Consider the following 12,722-nt stretch of genomic DNA (forward strand, 5'->3'; position numbering starts at 1 on the left):
TTCTATGTGTCTCTCCAAATCTTTCTTGCGGTGAGGAATGAAACCTTTTACCTTGAATTTTCATGTCCTCAAGGCCAAGGCTGCCAGGCCAGCATGCATTTAACATGTAAACACGTGCACGTGTGTGAATGGGAACCAAACATAAAGGACAATCAACAGGAAGGGAGATGAGAGAAGAAGAGTGATCTGAGCAAGGAGAATGAGAAGAAATTAAATATGGTAAGTTTGGTCTAAAAACAAAGGACTACCTGGGACTGAGGAAAGAGTAAAATAAGAAGGAAGGACTAAATTACTTAAAATAAATAAATAAATAAATAGTTGTAAAGAGTTGGCTTGTTTAGCATATCAAAATGAAGATGAAAAGAGGACATGATTTGATTCTCATTTACAAATACAGTGGGCTAGAGCTCTTTAAGCTCTTAAGGTGATTCTGGCCCAATAGGTATGGGTATAAACTGGCTGCCTATACCAGCCTATAAATTTTAGGGTTTCTAGACACCATTAGGCCCTTGAAGACTGTACTAACAAAAAGCAATGTATTTTAAAGGCACTTTCATGAATCCAGGATACTGGACTGGAATCCATGATTCAAACAGAGCTTTGCAATTCTTAGTCCTATTTTTCATGAAGTGACTGAAGACAAAGGATGTGGGACACAGGAGGACTAGTTAAGATATATAAAGTTAACCTTAAACATCATAAAATAGTTGTCAGTTTCAGAACAAGGGGTTTGTTGCACCTGTACTGGGTATGGAGGGAAGTAGAATGCAAATCCCCAGCTTTATATTATAGACATGTTGCAGAACAAGTCCCTTGGGGGAATTTGGCACCAGTCTGCCAGCCCTGACCACGTTCTCAGTCCCATTTTCACACTCAGTGTGCAGCCCCCTTAAGGGAGGAGAAGGGTAAGGCTCATGTATCAATACAGATCTCCTTACCTCATTTATCTGGAAATAATGAAATAATATTAATGAGTCTTTGTATGCACCCACTGGGATGATTAGCTCTGAGCTTTGAGAGCTGGGTGCATTAGAATTCTGGAGACTTTCAGATTAATTGTAAACTTGATTTAGTTTTTAAATCAGTAGCTACAATTCCTTACTGGACCACTTTCCACGTGGAGGTGTCTTTGGAAAGGACTCTTTCTTAACCTGAAATTATTTGAAAAGGCAAATTATTTGGCTTCCTAAAATAGCTTCAGACATGGAGTAAAAAGTGTATATTTATCATTTACTGGCAAGGCTGACAAGCTGCAATGCTTTGTAAGGCAATTACTCTTTAATTCACTACATAAACCCTTCAGGGAACCTCAGAACTCTTTATTGCAATATAAACTGCTGCAATGAACTCTAACCTACCAAGTTCTCTTCTGAGAGCTCTATGACAAAATAAGGAAACAGATGCTCTCTGTTATTTGTGCTATCTACTTTTGCTCTGAGAGCGCTGAAGTTAATTCTAGAAATCTAGTAGCATGTAAATCCCTTCTTTCCCAAAACAACCTTTGCAGTCGTTCACACCAGATTTCTGGAGTAACTTAAAACTGGGCTCACTATGTGATCTGTGTTTCAGAGTACTTTGCAAGTTCATTGCAGAGGTCCTTCTAGAGTAGTTTCCAGTTTGTATTTCCATCCAGACTATAAGCAAAAAACAGTCTCAGATATTTCTTTTGATTCATGAGCCTAATATTCATAGTGGTACAGTATTACCTATCAAACAAACAAACAAACTCTTTCAAAAGATATAATCTGTAACAAGGTTACATGTAACAATATAAAATATCTGATGAATGCCATAGTCTCTGTCATGAAGAGCTGGATATTTGCTGAATAACCAACATAATTTCAATAATTCAAACCACATGCTAGAACTATGGTAATAGCCAATTGTGATTCCTATTGAATTTTTTTATCATGTAATGGAAAAGAAGGATTCCTGTTAACAGCCCCTGGTGCTTCCAGACATCTCCTTGACTTCCTCTGTTTGACACTTGACTTTAGAGAAGTCTCTGTCAAACAAACAGAATACCAACACTCACCATGCAAGGTTAACTGAAAGTTAAAGAGGCAAAGTGAAACACAGCTAGAGATATTAGATCAGCCACATCAGGAACTCCACTAGGCTTGAGAAGCTCAGTATTGTCCAAGTGCAGCTGAGTTGTCTTCATCACCTACACTTAGCAATCCTGAGATACTGTGTGAAGAGGCCATGGTTTCACCAAGACAGTATTGCTCCCTGCCTTTGGTCTTTAGGAGGGAAGTGAGAGAGCAGGCAGAATGACAACAGCAAGACAACTTGTGAGTGAGCTACACAGCAGGAGGTAGGTGAATATGAGAGAAAAACACAGGCAGTAAACTCCACACCTTGCAGTGAGATCAGGGCCCTGCATAGGCTCTGGGACTGCAGGTGATAATCCACAGTCTGCTGAGCAGCTTCTCTACTCAGTTTTCCCTCTATGTGTACTTTTCTTTAATCTTTTGTTTCATTGATTTTCTGTGCCTAAAAAAATGTTTTGTAAGAATTGTTCTTTCAAAGTGAACCTCAAATTGTCTTGAGGAGTTTGTCTTAAGTCACTTCCTCCTAGAAGGCTCCGAGGAGACCTCATTGTAGCCTTCCAATATTGGAAGGGAGCCTACATGAAAGCTGGTGATGGGCTTTTTAGGATGTCAGGTAGTGACAGGACTAGGGGGAACGGATTCAAACTAGAGGAGGGTAGGTTTAGATTGGATGTTATGAAGAAGTTCTTCACCATGAGGGTGGTGAGACACTGGCACAGGTTGCCCAGAGAGGTGGTGGAAGCCCCATCCCTGGAAGTATTTAAGGCCAGGCTGGAGAGGGCTCTGAGCAACCTGATCTAGTGGGAGGTGTCCCTGCCCATGGCAGGGGGGTTGGAAGTTGGTGATCTTAAAGGTCCCTTCCAACCCTGAAAATTCTATGATTCTGTGATAATGGAAAAGGGTCACTTTCTGTGAAAGAAGACTCTATTTAAATTTCTAAACAGTTTCTTACCCCACAGTACCGCTCCTCATTGAAAATCTGTGGTGGGAGGGGAATACCATTCTGAGGCTTTTTTTCACCCGGGACATTCTCTCTCATCCATTTCCTGTTGTCTTCATCACCTGCTATGTCCATCTGCTGGAAGTCAATCTTGTTGGCCTCTAAAAAACCCACTACTTCTTGCTGTTTCTTTTTGATCTGTTTAGGAAAGAGGAAAAGCAAAATTTCTTCTTTAAAAAGATATTTGTTTCTAATAGCTATTGACATTAAAAGCAGAGCTGATCTAAGTATGTCAAGCTGGACCTACTATTCAAGTAGCCCCCAGACTTTTTGAAGCTGACATTAAACACTGCTTCTCAGCACCCAGACCACTGCCATTACTTCCTTATTTCCCCATCTTTTTTCTTTCCTCCCTAGAAGCAGTGACACCTCCATCGAAGAAACCAGACTCAGCAGGAAGCCTCCTACTCCTGTTCCCAAATCTGTGAGTGTGGTGTACAGATACCTAAGATAATCCCGCTTAATGTCAGCACAGATCTGAGAATGCACATATTCTCCCCAAAATGTAACTGTCCCCTTTTTCCTACTCACTTCATATGACGTTTAGCTCTTTGTGAGCCACACGTTTCTCTCTATCCCTGTTCTTTAATGGTAGGCATAAATGAAAGCTTGATGAAGATCCAGTGCAGCTTAACTGCTGTGCCTGAGTATTTCCCACATTACGGAATGACATTCCAGTTGGACCAAGAAGAATACATTACACACAAACAAAACATGTTACACAGACCTTGTGTGCCAGCTACAATTGACTCATGGCCCTTATTCCCTTTGATATTAGTATTGTATACACCTAGGATGCAGGCATTAACCTTGCAATTTTTCCCTTTACTTTGAAGAAATAATACTTTAATTGTCTACTAATGGATTGCTACCTTTAAAGAAAATCCCCGTTTTGCATATGGATAATTTGCCTAAGAGCTGCAAGGACAAACTTTAGCCCTGTAAGTATTGCAGCATTTGAAATAAGGACCATTTGAACTGATCTGTACAAATTGTCTCATGCTTCTCTTTGGTCACAGACAACTAAATTACTCTCCAGCACAATCACATCCCAGACGTGACTCGTGTCTCCTCCTAGTTATGTTACTCTACACAGCAAATTCATGTCCTATATAGATGTTAGCTAGAATGATGTATCAAGGTAATTTTTACAAGCAAGACATCATATGATTTGAAATCATGTCTCCTACAAATCAGACATCTGAAAAATTAGTTTGAAGTGACACCAAGCTAGTGGAAATGAGCCTGAGACAAACAATAGGACAAGAAGTAATTAACAGATTATGTATTTCTATAACCTAGTAACCTCAAAAAGCTGAATTAGTGTGATAACCTATTGTACTGGAAGAATGAATTTTCATAATTAAGGATAAAATTTCTTTTTCTCATTTGTGTAAGACAGTATCTGTCTATAAAACTATGCTTGCTTATAAAAAACAAAAAGCATGAAATGCTGTATAATTTTATGACAACATCAGAGGTTTATGGTTGCCTTCAAAAAAGCCCAAATCACTTTCAATGGAAACACTAATCTGAAGTGTTTAAAAACCATGCAGCTTATTTACAGTCTTATTCTCACTTTTTAAACAGAGGTCATTTTCTTAATGTCTCTTTTGCAGCACAGCTCTTTCCAGAATACATTCAGGTGGCAGAAGGAATTGCTTGAGGGTCACTTCATCGGAGGAAGTGGCAGGATCTATAAATGGTTAATAAAATCTGCATGAGCCAGTACTAAACGTTTCACCACATGCTCTGAAAGCCAGTGCTCTCAAGTGCTGTCAGCTGCAATTTCAACATCAGCTTGTCCCTTTGGACACAGGCACTGAAGTAGATATGGCTCCTGGAACAGACAGTGCCCCAGAGAGATAGTGCCTCTGAGGAGATAATGGAAACAGCTACAGATTCTGTGCTCCATTGCTTGTGGCTGTAGCCATGACTTTTAGAATTAAACCTGGATAAATTTTTTTTCTTCACCTTGAGGTTCATAATACTCATGATTATGATGTTAGCATATTAGGATGCTCAGGCAACACCAGGAATTAAAGGGGAGGATTGCATCAAAACTGTATGCTGAGGAAAAATAAAAAGTTACAGGTAATTATGCCCGCATAAGGAAAAGACAAGGTGCCTCTCATGATGATAACGACAACAAACCATGCAGAAGATGTAGGTGGTCTTAGAGCTGACAATTACTAGGGTTTAGGAAGAACAAAAGACTTGGGACACAAGCTAAATATGGAAATGTAAAGCAAGCCTCTGTAGTGGCTGACACTATGTAGCTGGGCAACCAAAAGAAATTTTACAGCAAACAGCATTCAGAGAGGGAAATATTCCAGGATGTAATGAACAGAGGAGATGCAAAGACTTTCCCAGAATGGGAGCTTGTTTGTGCCCTCACTTGTGTTTGATGGGATGGTAAGAATTCAGAATATTTGGGCATAGATTCCCTGGGAAGTGGTGGTGAGCAGGATATTATTTTGTTAATGTCACATTCTCTTTCAACAAAGCTTAAGTTCCACCATCCTTACCTGCTTGTCCCTTAAAATGAGAATAAAATTACTTTAAATAAACATTACCCAGATAGTGTTCAGGAACTACAGATAATATTAGAATCATAGAATCATAGAATTTTCAGGGTTGGAAGGGACCTTTAAGATCATCGAGTTCCAACGCCCTCCCATGGACAGGTACACCTCCCACTAACATCAAACCTGATACATTTTAATTTTACAGTTAAAATTTTACCTTGTTAAGTTATTAATTTAATATTGGTTTATTTATTATTTTATTGTTATTAAATTAATATTGTTAATTTTACAGTTAATTAATACATTTTACAGTTAAATGTTATCATCTATATCCTCACAGTCCAGAGAATTCACTTTGACCAACTGCTGCCTGTGGTAGAAGCAAACAGCACGAAGTCACCCACAAGAAGAGAAACACTAAATTTTAGTAGGCAGAGTTGCTGCAGCTCGTGGTTCTAACACTGCATGGACAGCCTATTGCTAACAATTATTCTTGTTCATCACACTTCTGGTTTGACTTGAAATTTGAGTTCAGGTTTATCTATGGCCAGATTCACAGTCACAGATGACAACCCCCTACCCTGTATTTTAGAGGACATAATACATATTGTCTGTGCTTTCTTCAGTCTTTTTGAGACTTACGGGCTTGAAAGTGGGCAAGTCCATAAAATGCCACCAAACCCGCCAGGAATTAAAGGATTTTAGAGGTGCTCTGAGCATACAGAGCAGTAAGCAAGACTTTAGAAGACATGAACCCTCTTTCTCCTGTGATCCATGGTAGCTTAGAGCCTTGCAGAGTATTACTTGTTTCTAAATACCTCTGTGGTTAGTAACAAAATTATTTTATTTTTTTATTGCTTCCTTCAAACCAACCATTTAGTAGTTTTTAGTGCTAGAAATAAGTGACTCCACTTCGTTTGCCTGGATGAATAGTTCAATATAAGCTAAGCTTGGAGCAAAAAGAGTATCAAGCTGAACCTATTTAAAATAAATTTCTGAATCACTGAGGGAAAAATACAGACTGCAGATTTGCTCTAGAGCCATGGTGAATTATATTTTTTCAAATGTCTGATCCAGAGCAACAGAATGGTACTGGGTTTACTGTATTCGCTTTCAAGAAATATTTATTAACATAATAACCACTTGCAATTAGTAATGTGACTGTAGTACATAGAACATAAATGTTTTCCATTCTTTACCAATGATCCTTTGTTGATTTACACCAGGTGAGGCTGAGCCCATCTTATATTGAAATTCAAAACAACCAACATGCAGTTGGTGGAGATCAGGCACACTGAAGAGAGCACCAGTGCTATGAAGGCAATTTAGACTTTCAATTTAAGCTCTTCAAGGATTAAATTCCTTCTTCTCAGGAAAAGCTGTACAAGGCTGATAGAAAATTTGTTTTTAATAGGATTTTAGTGATACATTGGGGTATTTGCTTGTGCCTTGCATGAGTGAGTTTTATTTTATACATACCGAAACTCATTAAAGTGTCATTGGAAGGATACCTTCCATCCATGTTAATCAGCAAATGTGTCAAACTACTCCAGCTGAACATTGTGTTTACTTGGCATTGCAATTACATGTCAATAATCCAAACATGATGCCTCTGAGATTGCTACAGCTATGCCTAGGCCCGACACACCAGAAAGAAGGAAATACAGAGGGATATTGCCATGTAAAGATGCCATAACCTTCTTTCCACTGCATGCCTGGGATCTCCCTGACAGCTTTTGTGGGCTGAAAACATACAGTGGAGACTGGCATTAAAAAGCTGGTGGTGAGTTGGTGACTGATCACCAGTGGTGTTCCCCAGGAGTCAGTATTAGGGTCACCCCCTTTAATATCTTTATCAAGTCATCTGGACGAGGGGATCAAGAACACGCTCAGCGAGTTTGCAGATGTTTGTGCCAAGCCGGGAGTGGGTGTTCATTTGCCAGAGGGTAGGAAGGTTCTACAGATAGATCTGGGCAGGTTGGATCAATGGGCTAAGGCCAGTTGTATGAGGTTAAGCAAGGACAAGTGCCAGGTCCTGCACAACAACCCCAGACACTACAGGCTTGGGGAGGAGCAGCTGGAAACTGCCAAGAGGAAAATGACCTGGGGGTGCTGGTCGACATCTGCTGAATGTGAGCCAGCAGTGTGCCCAGGTGGCCAAGAAGGCCAACAGCATCCTGGCTTGTATCAGAAGTAGTGTGGCCAGCAGGTCTAGGGAAGTGACTGTCCCCCTGTACTCGGCACAGGTGAGGCTGCACCTCTAATGCTGTGTTCAGTTTTGGAACCAAATTTTGGACTAATTTTGGAACTAAGTTTTGGACTTCAAAATGTTGGAGAGGAGGGCGTTAAAGCTGGTGAAAGGTTTGAAGCACAAAGCCTTAAGAGGAGTATCTGAGAGAACTGGATTTGTTTAACCTGCAGGAAAGGAGGCTGAGGGGAGACATTGTCCCTCTCCACAGCTACCTGAAAGGAGGGTGTAGAGAAGGAGAGGTAGGTCTCTTCTTCCTAGTAAGCAAAACAACATGAGGAAACGGTCCCAAGTTGCACCAGGGATGGTTTAGATTAGATATTAGGAAAAAAATTCTTCACTGTCTGCCCAAGGAAATCACTGACTTACCATGCTTGGAGGTATTTAAAAGTTGTGCAGGTGTGGTGCTTGGGGACATGTTTAGTGCTGGACTTGGCAGTGTGCTAAGCTAGTGGTTGGAAATGATGATCTTAAGGGTCTTTTCCAGCCAAAACAATTCTATAATTCTGTGATTCCAAGCTTAAAACCTGTTACAGTTCACTGGTATTTGTTATCTTTTTTAGCAGTAATAAAAGTAGCAATGCTTTACAGCTCACAATGGCCGAATAAAGCTTACATGTTGCTCAGTGTTTGGTGTAGCATACACATCCCTTGATTGCCATCCAAAGAAGAAAGGATTGAAGTTATAGCTGCTGGCTGGAAGGAGATACAAGGAATGTGTGCAGCAGAGGAAAGATCTGTGTTCAGCTAGTGCTAAATATGCAATACACTTTGCTTTAATTGCATAAGAGATCTCTGAATGTCAGCACTTGTACAAGTCAAGGGACTTGTACAAAACTGCCTTGCTGAACTGCAGCCCCCATCCTACAGCAGAAGGCCCAACAGGTCTTGCCTGAGGCACACAAGACCAGGATGGCCCCAACACACACACAGAATGCCTGCAGTGGGATTTCAGTCCTTGCCACAGCTTTCCCCAGAAAATGCACGACTGGCAAAGGAGGTAGGGGCAACACTGCTTTGGTCAACCAAAAAAGGCCATAAGGGGAGACCAAACAGGAGAGAAAAGGCTGCCAAGGAACAGCGCATGGCGGTTTAAAAAGCTGCTTGAGAAATAATTGCCAGAGTACAAAATAACAAACCTACAGCTTCCAATCCTCTCTTCTTTTGCTGCCTGGCATCTGAGGATTCTTATTAAAAAAGGAATGGTAAAATGTCAATAGCAAATTTAGAATATCAGGCTTAGTGATAGGCTGGCGAGACAAGCTGATGCGAGGACTGCAAAATCCCTCGGCTGTATTCCATTTCGGATTTAAGTGAATGTCCTCCGGTTTGTTTTCTGGAGATGGCCTTTGAACAGGGGGTTGTTTTTGGGAACCTTGCAACTCTGGAAACTTCTTAAAGTAACGGAGCTGGTGTCAGAGAGATGGAGATGTTCTTACAGCTATGTGCAAGCACCAGAGAGTTTGTTTCGCCATGTCACCGGGAGCAAGTGACTGCCAAAGGAAAGCTGCAACATGAGCTCATCTGGGAACTGGATATAAAAGGAAACAGTCCTTTCCCAGTTCCCACCTCCCACGGACTCCCAACCTCCCTACTATTCTCATGCCCTCCCCTTCAACTGATACACTGTGCTGACAGCTACCGCAGTAGATCTCAACACTAAAAAATCATTAGTACAGCATTTCAAGAGCCACAAATACAACAACAACAACAACAAAATAAAGACCCCAAGGAAAAACAAAAACAGAACCCAAAAATCTAAGGAAAGGGAAGAGTGTGGGGAAGAATTCTTTTCTCCATAGCTTTATTCAGCTTGCTTCAGCCCTCAGCTTTTTCTTAGAGAGTTCCCATTTTACAGAGCAGTGTCCTAAAGCTTCTTTTAAAGACAAATACATTAGCCTCTTCTGTAAACAACCTACCTTAGATTTTATGCAAATACAGTATCAACTTTTTCCTTCTTCGGTGAATATAAATTGCATATATTTTTTCAAACAGTAGGAAATCTAATAGTAGAAATCGTAGAAAATCTAATAGCTGTTAGATAATGTATTTGTAAATACTATACCTGTAGTAAAACCTGGCAGGCAAGCAAGCCTGCATTAACAGGAATTCTCTACATCAGTTCCTGCCAACAACAAGGTGTGCAATACAGACAAGAAGAAATCCAGCAGGTTTTTCCTCCTATGCAGCTCAGGCTGTCCTGGGATCTTCTAGGCTAATTTACCAACCTGATCCCAGCAGAAAGAAGAGTATGTTAAATGAAACACCTACCGCTGTTGACCCCGAGGATGTGGCTACAAAGACTTTGATCACCATGTTGACACAGAAGAAGAAGAAGAAGAATCAGCAGAGCACTCCTGCTGTCCTCAAGCCACCACAGTCCCAAGAGGAATCCAAGTATTCGGCAGCTCCTGGGCTAAGCGGGGTCCTAAATGGATAACCACCCTCCCCAGCCCCTCCCCAGCAATCCAGCAGCTTTGGCCTCTCCCCTGGGTCCCAGGTTTTCCCACTCCATTGGCTGTTTGGTATTTTGGGACGAGGGGCCAGTAGAGGGATTGGTTAGCAAGAAAAGCCATAGCAAGGGGTTTGCACCTGCCCCTGGCCTTATTGCATTAGATTGACAGGGTGGCAGTCCAAAAAAGGCAAAGGAGAGTAATGCACCAATGAGACAGGGCTGGAGAAATATTTGGGAGAGGGGGAAGGGACAAGTGAGAAGTAAGAAGGGACAGGGAGCAGGCAAGTTAGTGCTGGGGACAACCACAGAGCTGCCAGGTAGCTTTTAATGTCACACGGGCACAGCCGCATCCTGCAGGAAAATGTTGCATGGGTGCTGCAGCTGCCTCCTCTCCCAGGCCACAGCAAGGAGGCTTCAGGGCTGTAGCTGCAAATTTTACATTATCAGAGGGGGGGAAGGAAGGGGAGGGCAAGGGGAGTATGGATGCAGAAGTAATTATAGCAGAGATCATAATGAAATAAGCCTCAGCTATGAACTGTCTCAACTTTAAAGAATTCAGGTCAGTCTCCACACAGCAGGGCTCAGGCACTTCTCTGAAATAAATGTCAGTGCACGTCCTGACACTGAGGAGGGTGGTTTGGCTGACTCCAGAACCTATTGTATTTCCTCCTTGCTTTTCCATCGCCGGTGAAAATTGCCATGAGCTGTAAGGTTAAGTCCAGATACTTGGTAAAAAATATCCTATTCTTCTGCGTTATCCAGGCTGCTCTTTCCATCTCATTGTCACCTTCTTCCCCGGAGATGGTTACAATTCAGTTGCTGCCTGGATGTATTTGGTGTATTTGGTTACGGAGGTCTTCAAGCATGAAAGGTATTTTAAGAATGTTAAACGGTAACAGATTACTTTCAAATTTTAAGGACTAAGTTTGCTTCTGTTGGAAGTGATCAACATGCCATTGAGCTCAGAGAAGCTGACCCTGTGTCAGAGGTGAAACTCTCCTAGGTTTTAGAAAGTGTTCATACATATTTCAAATGTTAAGATTCCATGTAGCTGTGTGTAATCCTGAAAATACTTATAATGGAATTACAGCACTTTCTTTCAAGGATTAGATTGGAATGTATGCACAGTAGTAAAAACACTCTTGAAACTAAGTTTTTTTTATCTATGCAAACCAATACATGAAGCTGGAAATGTAGTATTCCATGTATGGAGCAAATACCCTCAAAAAAAACAAAAACAAAAACAAAAACAAAAACAAAAACAAAACAATGAAAAATAATAATAAATGTGGTGTTTGCACTGTTTACTGTGGCTCACTGACTGTCATTTTTCATTCTGTTGCGAGGCAATAGGAGGAAGCCTGTTAGAATTGGGTATTTTCAGAGTATTTTCCTGTAAAACAAAAAAACCCAACCAAACAAAAAAAACACCAAAGAAGCAAACAAACAAAAGCCAAACAAACAAACAACAAAAAAACCCCTCAAACCCCACCTTACGCTGAAACATGAATTATAGCCAGAAGTTATTACTCTTGCTTCTTTCTCAGGGGATTTTATTTCTAAGTGTAACCTAGTAAATTCAACAGAAATGATTGGCCATTTGGAACATACCATTTCTGAGCACCAGTGCTCTTGAACCAGTAAAAACAAAGCAGGCAGCAGTCATGGGATTCAAAGCATACTGGTAAGCATTGCAGGTATAGTTGTACCAACAATTAATACTCAAAGCAGAAATATCAGACACCCATGGTCAGGACTGTGACAGAGCTGCCAATGGATGCTCTCCTGCTCTCCTGCACACCCGACATCCCTATTGAAGGACACGGGGAGGAAACATGTCCCAAAGCATCTGCCCACCTTGGGTTTGGCTTGGCAGCTAAGGACTTCAAGGCAAGGCTCCCACTGCTTTGAAGCCTTGATGAAAAATATCGCACCAACTGCTTCCATTCCTGTGGGATTTCCCCCCGTTTTTCAGCACAATTTTGTGTGTGGGTGTGTGTGTGTGTGTGAACCCAGACTCTTTGTTTGGTGCCTATTGGGTTGGGTCTGACTGCCAACACCCCCCCAGCCCACATAACTCAACAGGAGCAGAGATGCCTCCGCAGCCACCATGAGGCTCTGCCGCCTCACGAGAGCAGAGAGCCCCGCACCCTCAAATTCACCCCGAGGCCGCGGGCGGCAGTGGATGCGCAGACGCTTCCCCTGCGGGACACGGGGCAAGGGAAGCGGGAGAGGCCGCCGAGTCCAAGCTGGGACTACAACTCCCAGGGTGCCCCGCGGCCCGCGCCCGTCTCCATGGCGACGGGGACGCGCTAGTCGGCCGAGGAGGGCGGTAATGGCGGTGGGGGGGCGGCGGCGGTGGGGAAGAGGTGCGGGAAGGCGGGAGGGGGACGGGGCACGCTGCGGTGGGCATTGAGGGTGGGACAGGGCGGCGGTG

General features: G+C 42.1%; 1 protein-coding gene across 2 annotated transcripts in view; it reads right to left on the reverse strand.

Annotated features, from left to right (window-relative positions):
• SH3BGR (SH3 domain binding glutamate rich protein) overlaps positions 1-10,266 on the reverse strand; it is a 32,967-nt gene extending 22,701 nt beyond the window's left edge. The window contains exons 1-2 of one of the 2 annotated variants that reach the window (XM_071752958.1): positions 10,102-10,266; positions 3,007-3,192 (exon numbers count right to left, since the gene is read on the reverse strand). In XM_071752958.1, coding sequence (XP_071609059.1) covers positions 3,007-3,192; positions 10,102-10,146 — 231 coding nt within the window. In that variant the 5' untranslated portion in view covers positions 10,147-10,266. The remainder of the gene's footprint in view (positions 1-3,006; positions 3,193-10,101) is intronic. The other variant, XM_071752949.1, reaches the window with a different exon arrangement.
• Positions 10,267-12,722: the final 2,456 nt, after the last annotated feature.

This window comes from Heliangelus exortis, chromosome 1 (genome assembly GCF_036169615.1).
Source record: "Heliangelus exortis chromosome 1, bHelExo1.hap1, whole genome shotgun sequence".
Taxonomy (NCBI): domain Eukaryota; kingdom Metazoa; phylum Chordata; class Aves; order Apodiformes; family Trochilidae; genus Heliangelus; species Heliangelus exortis.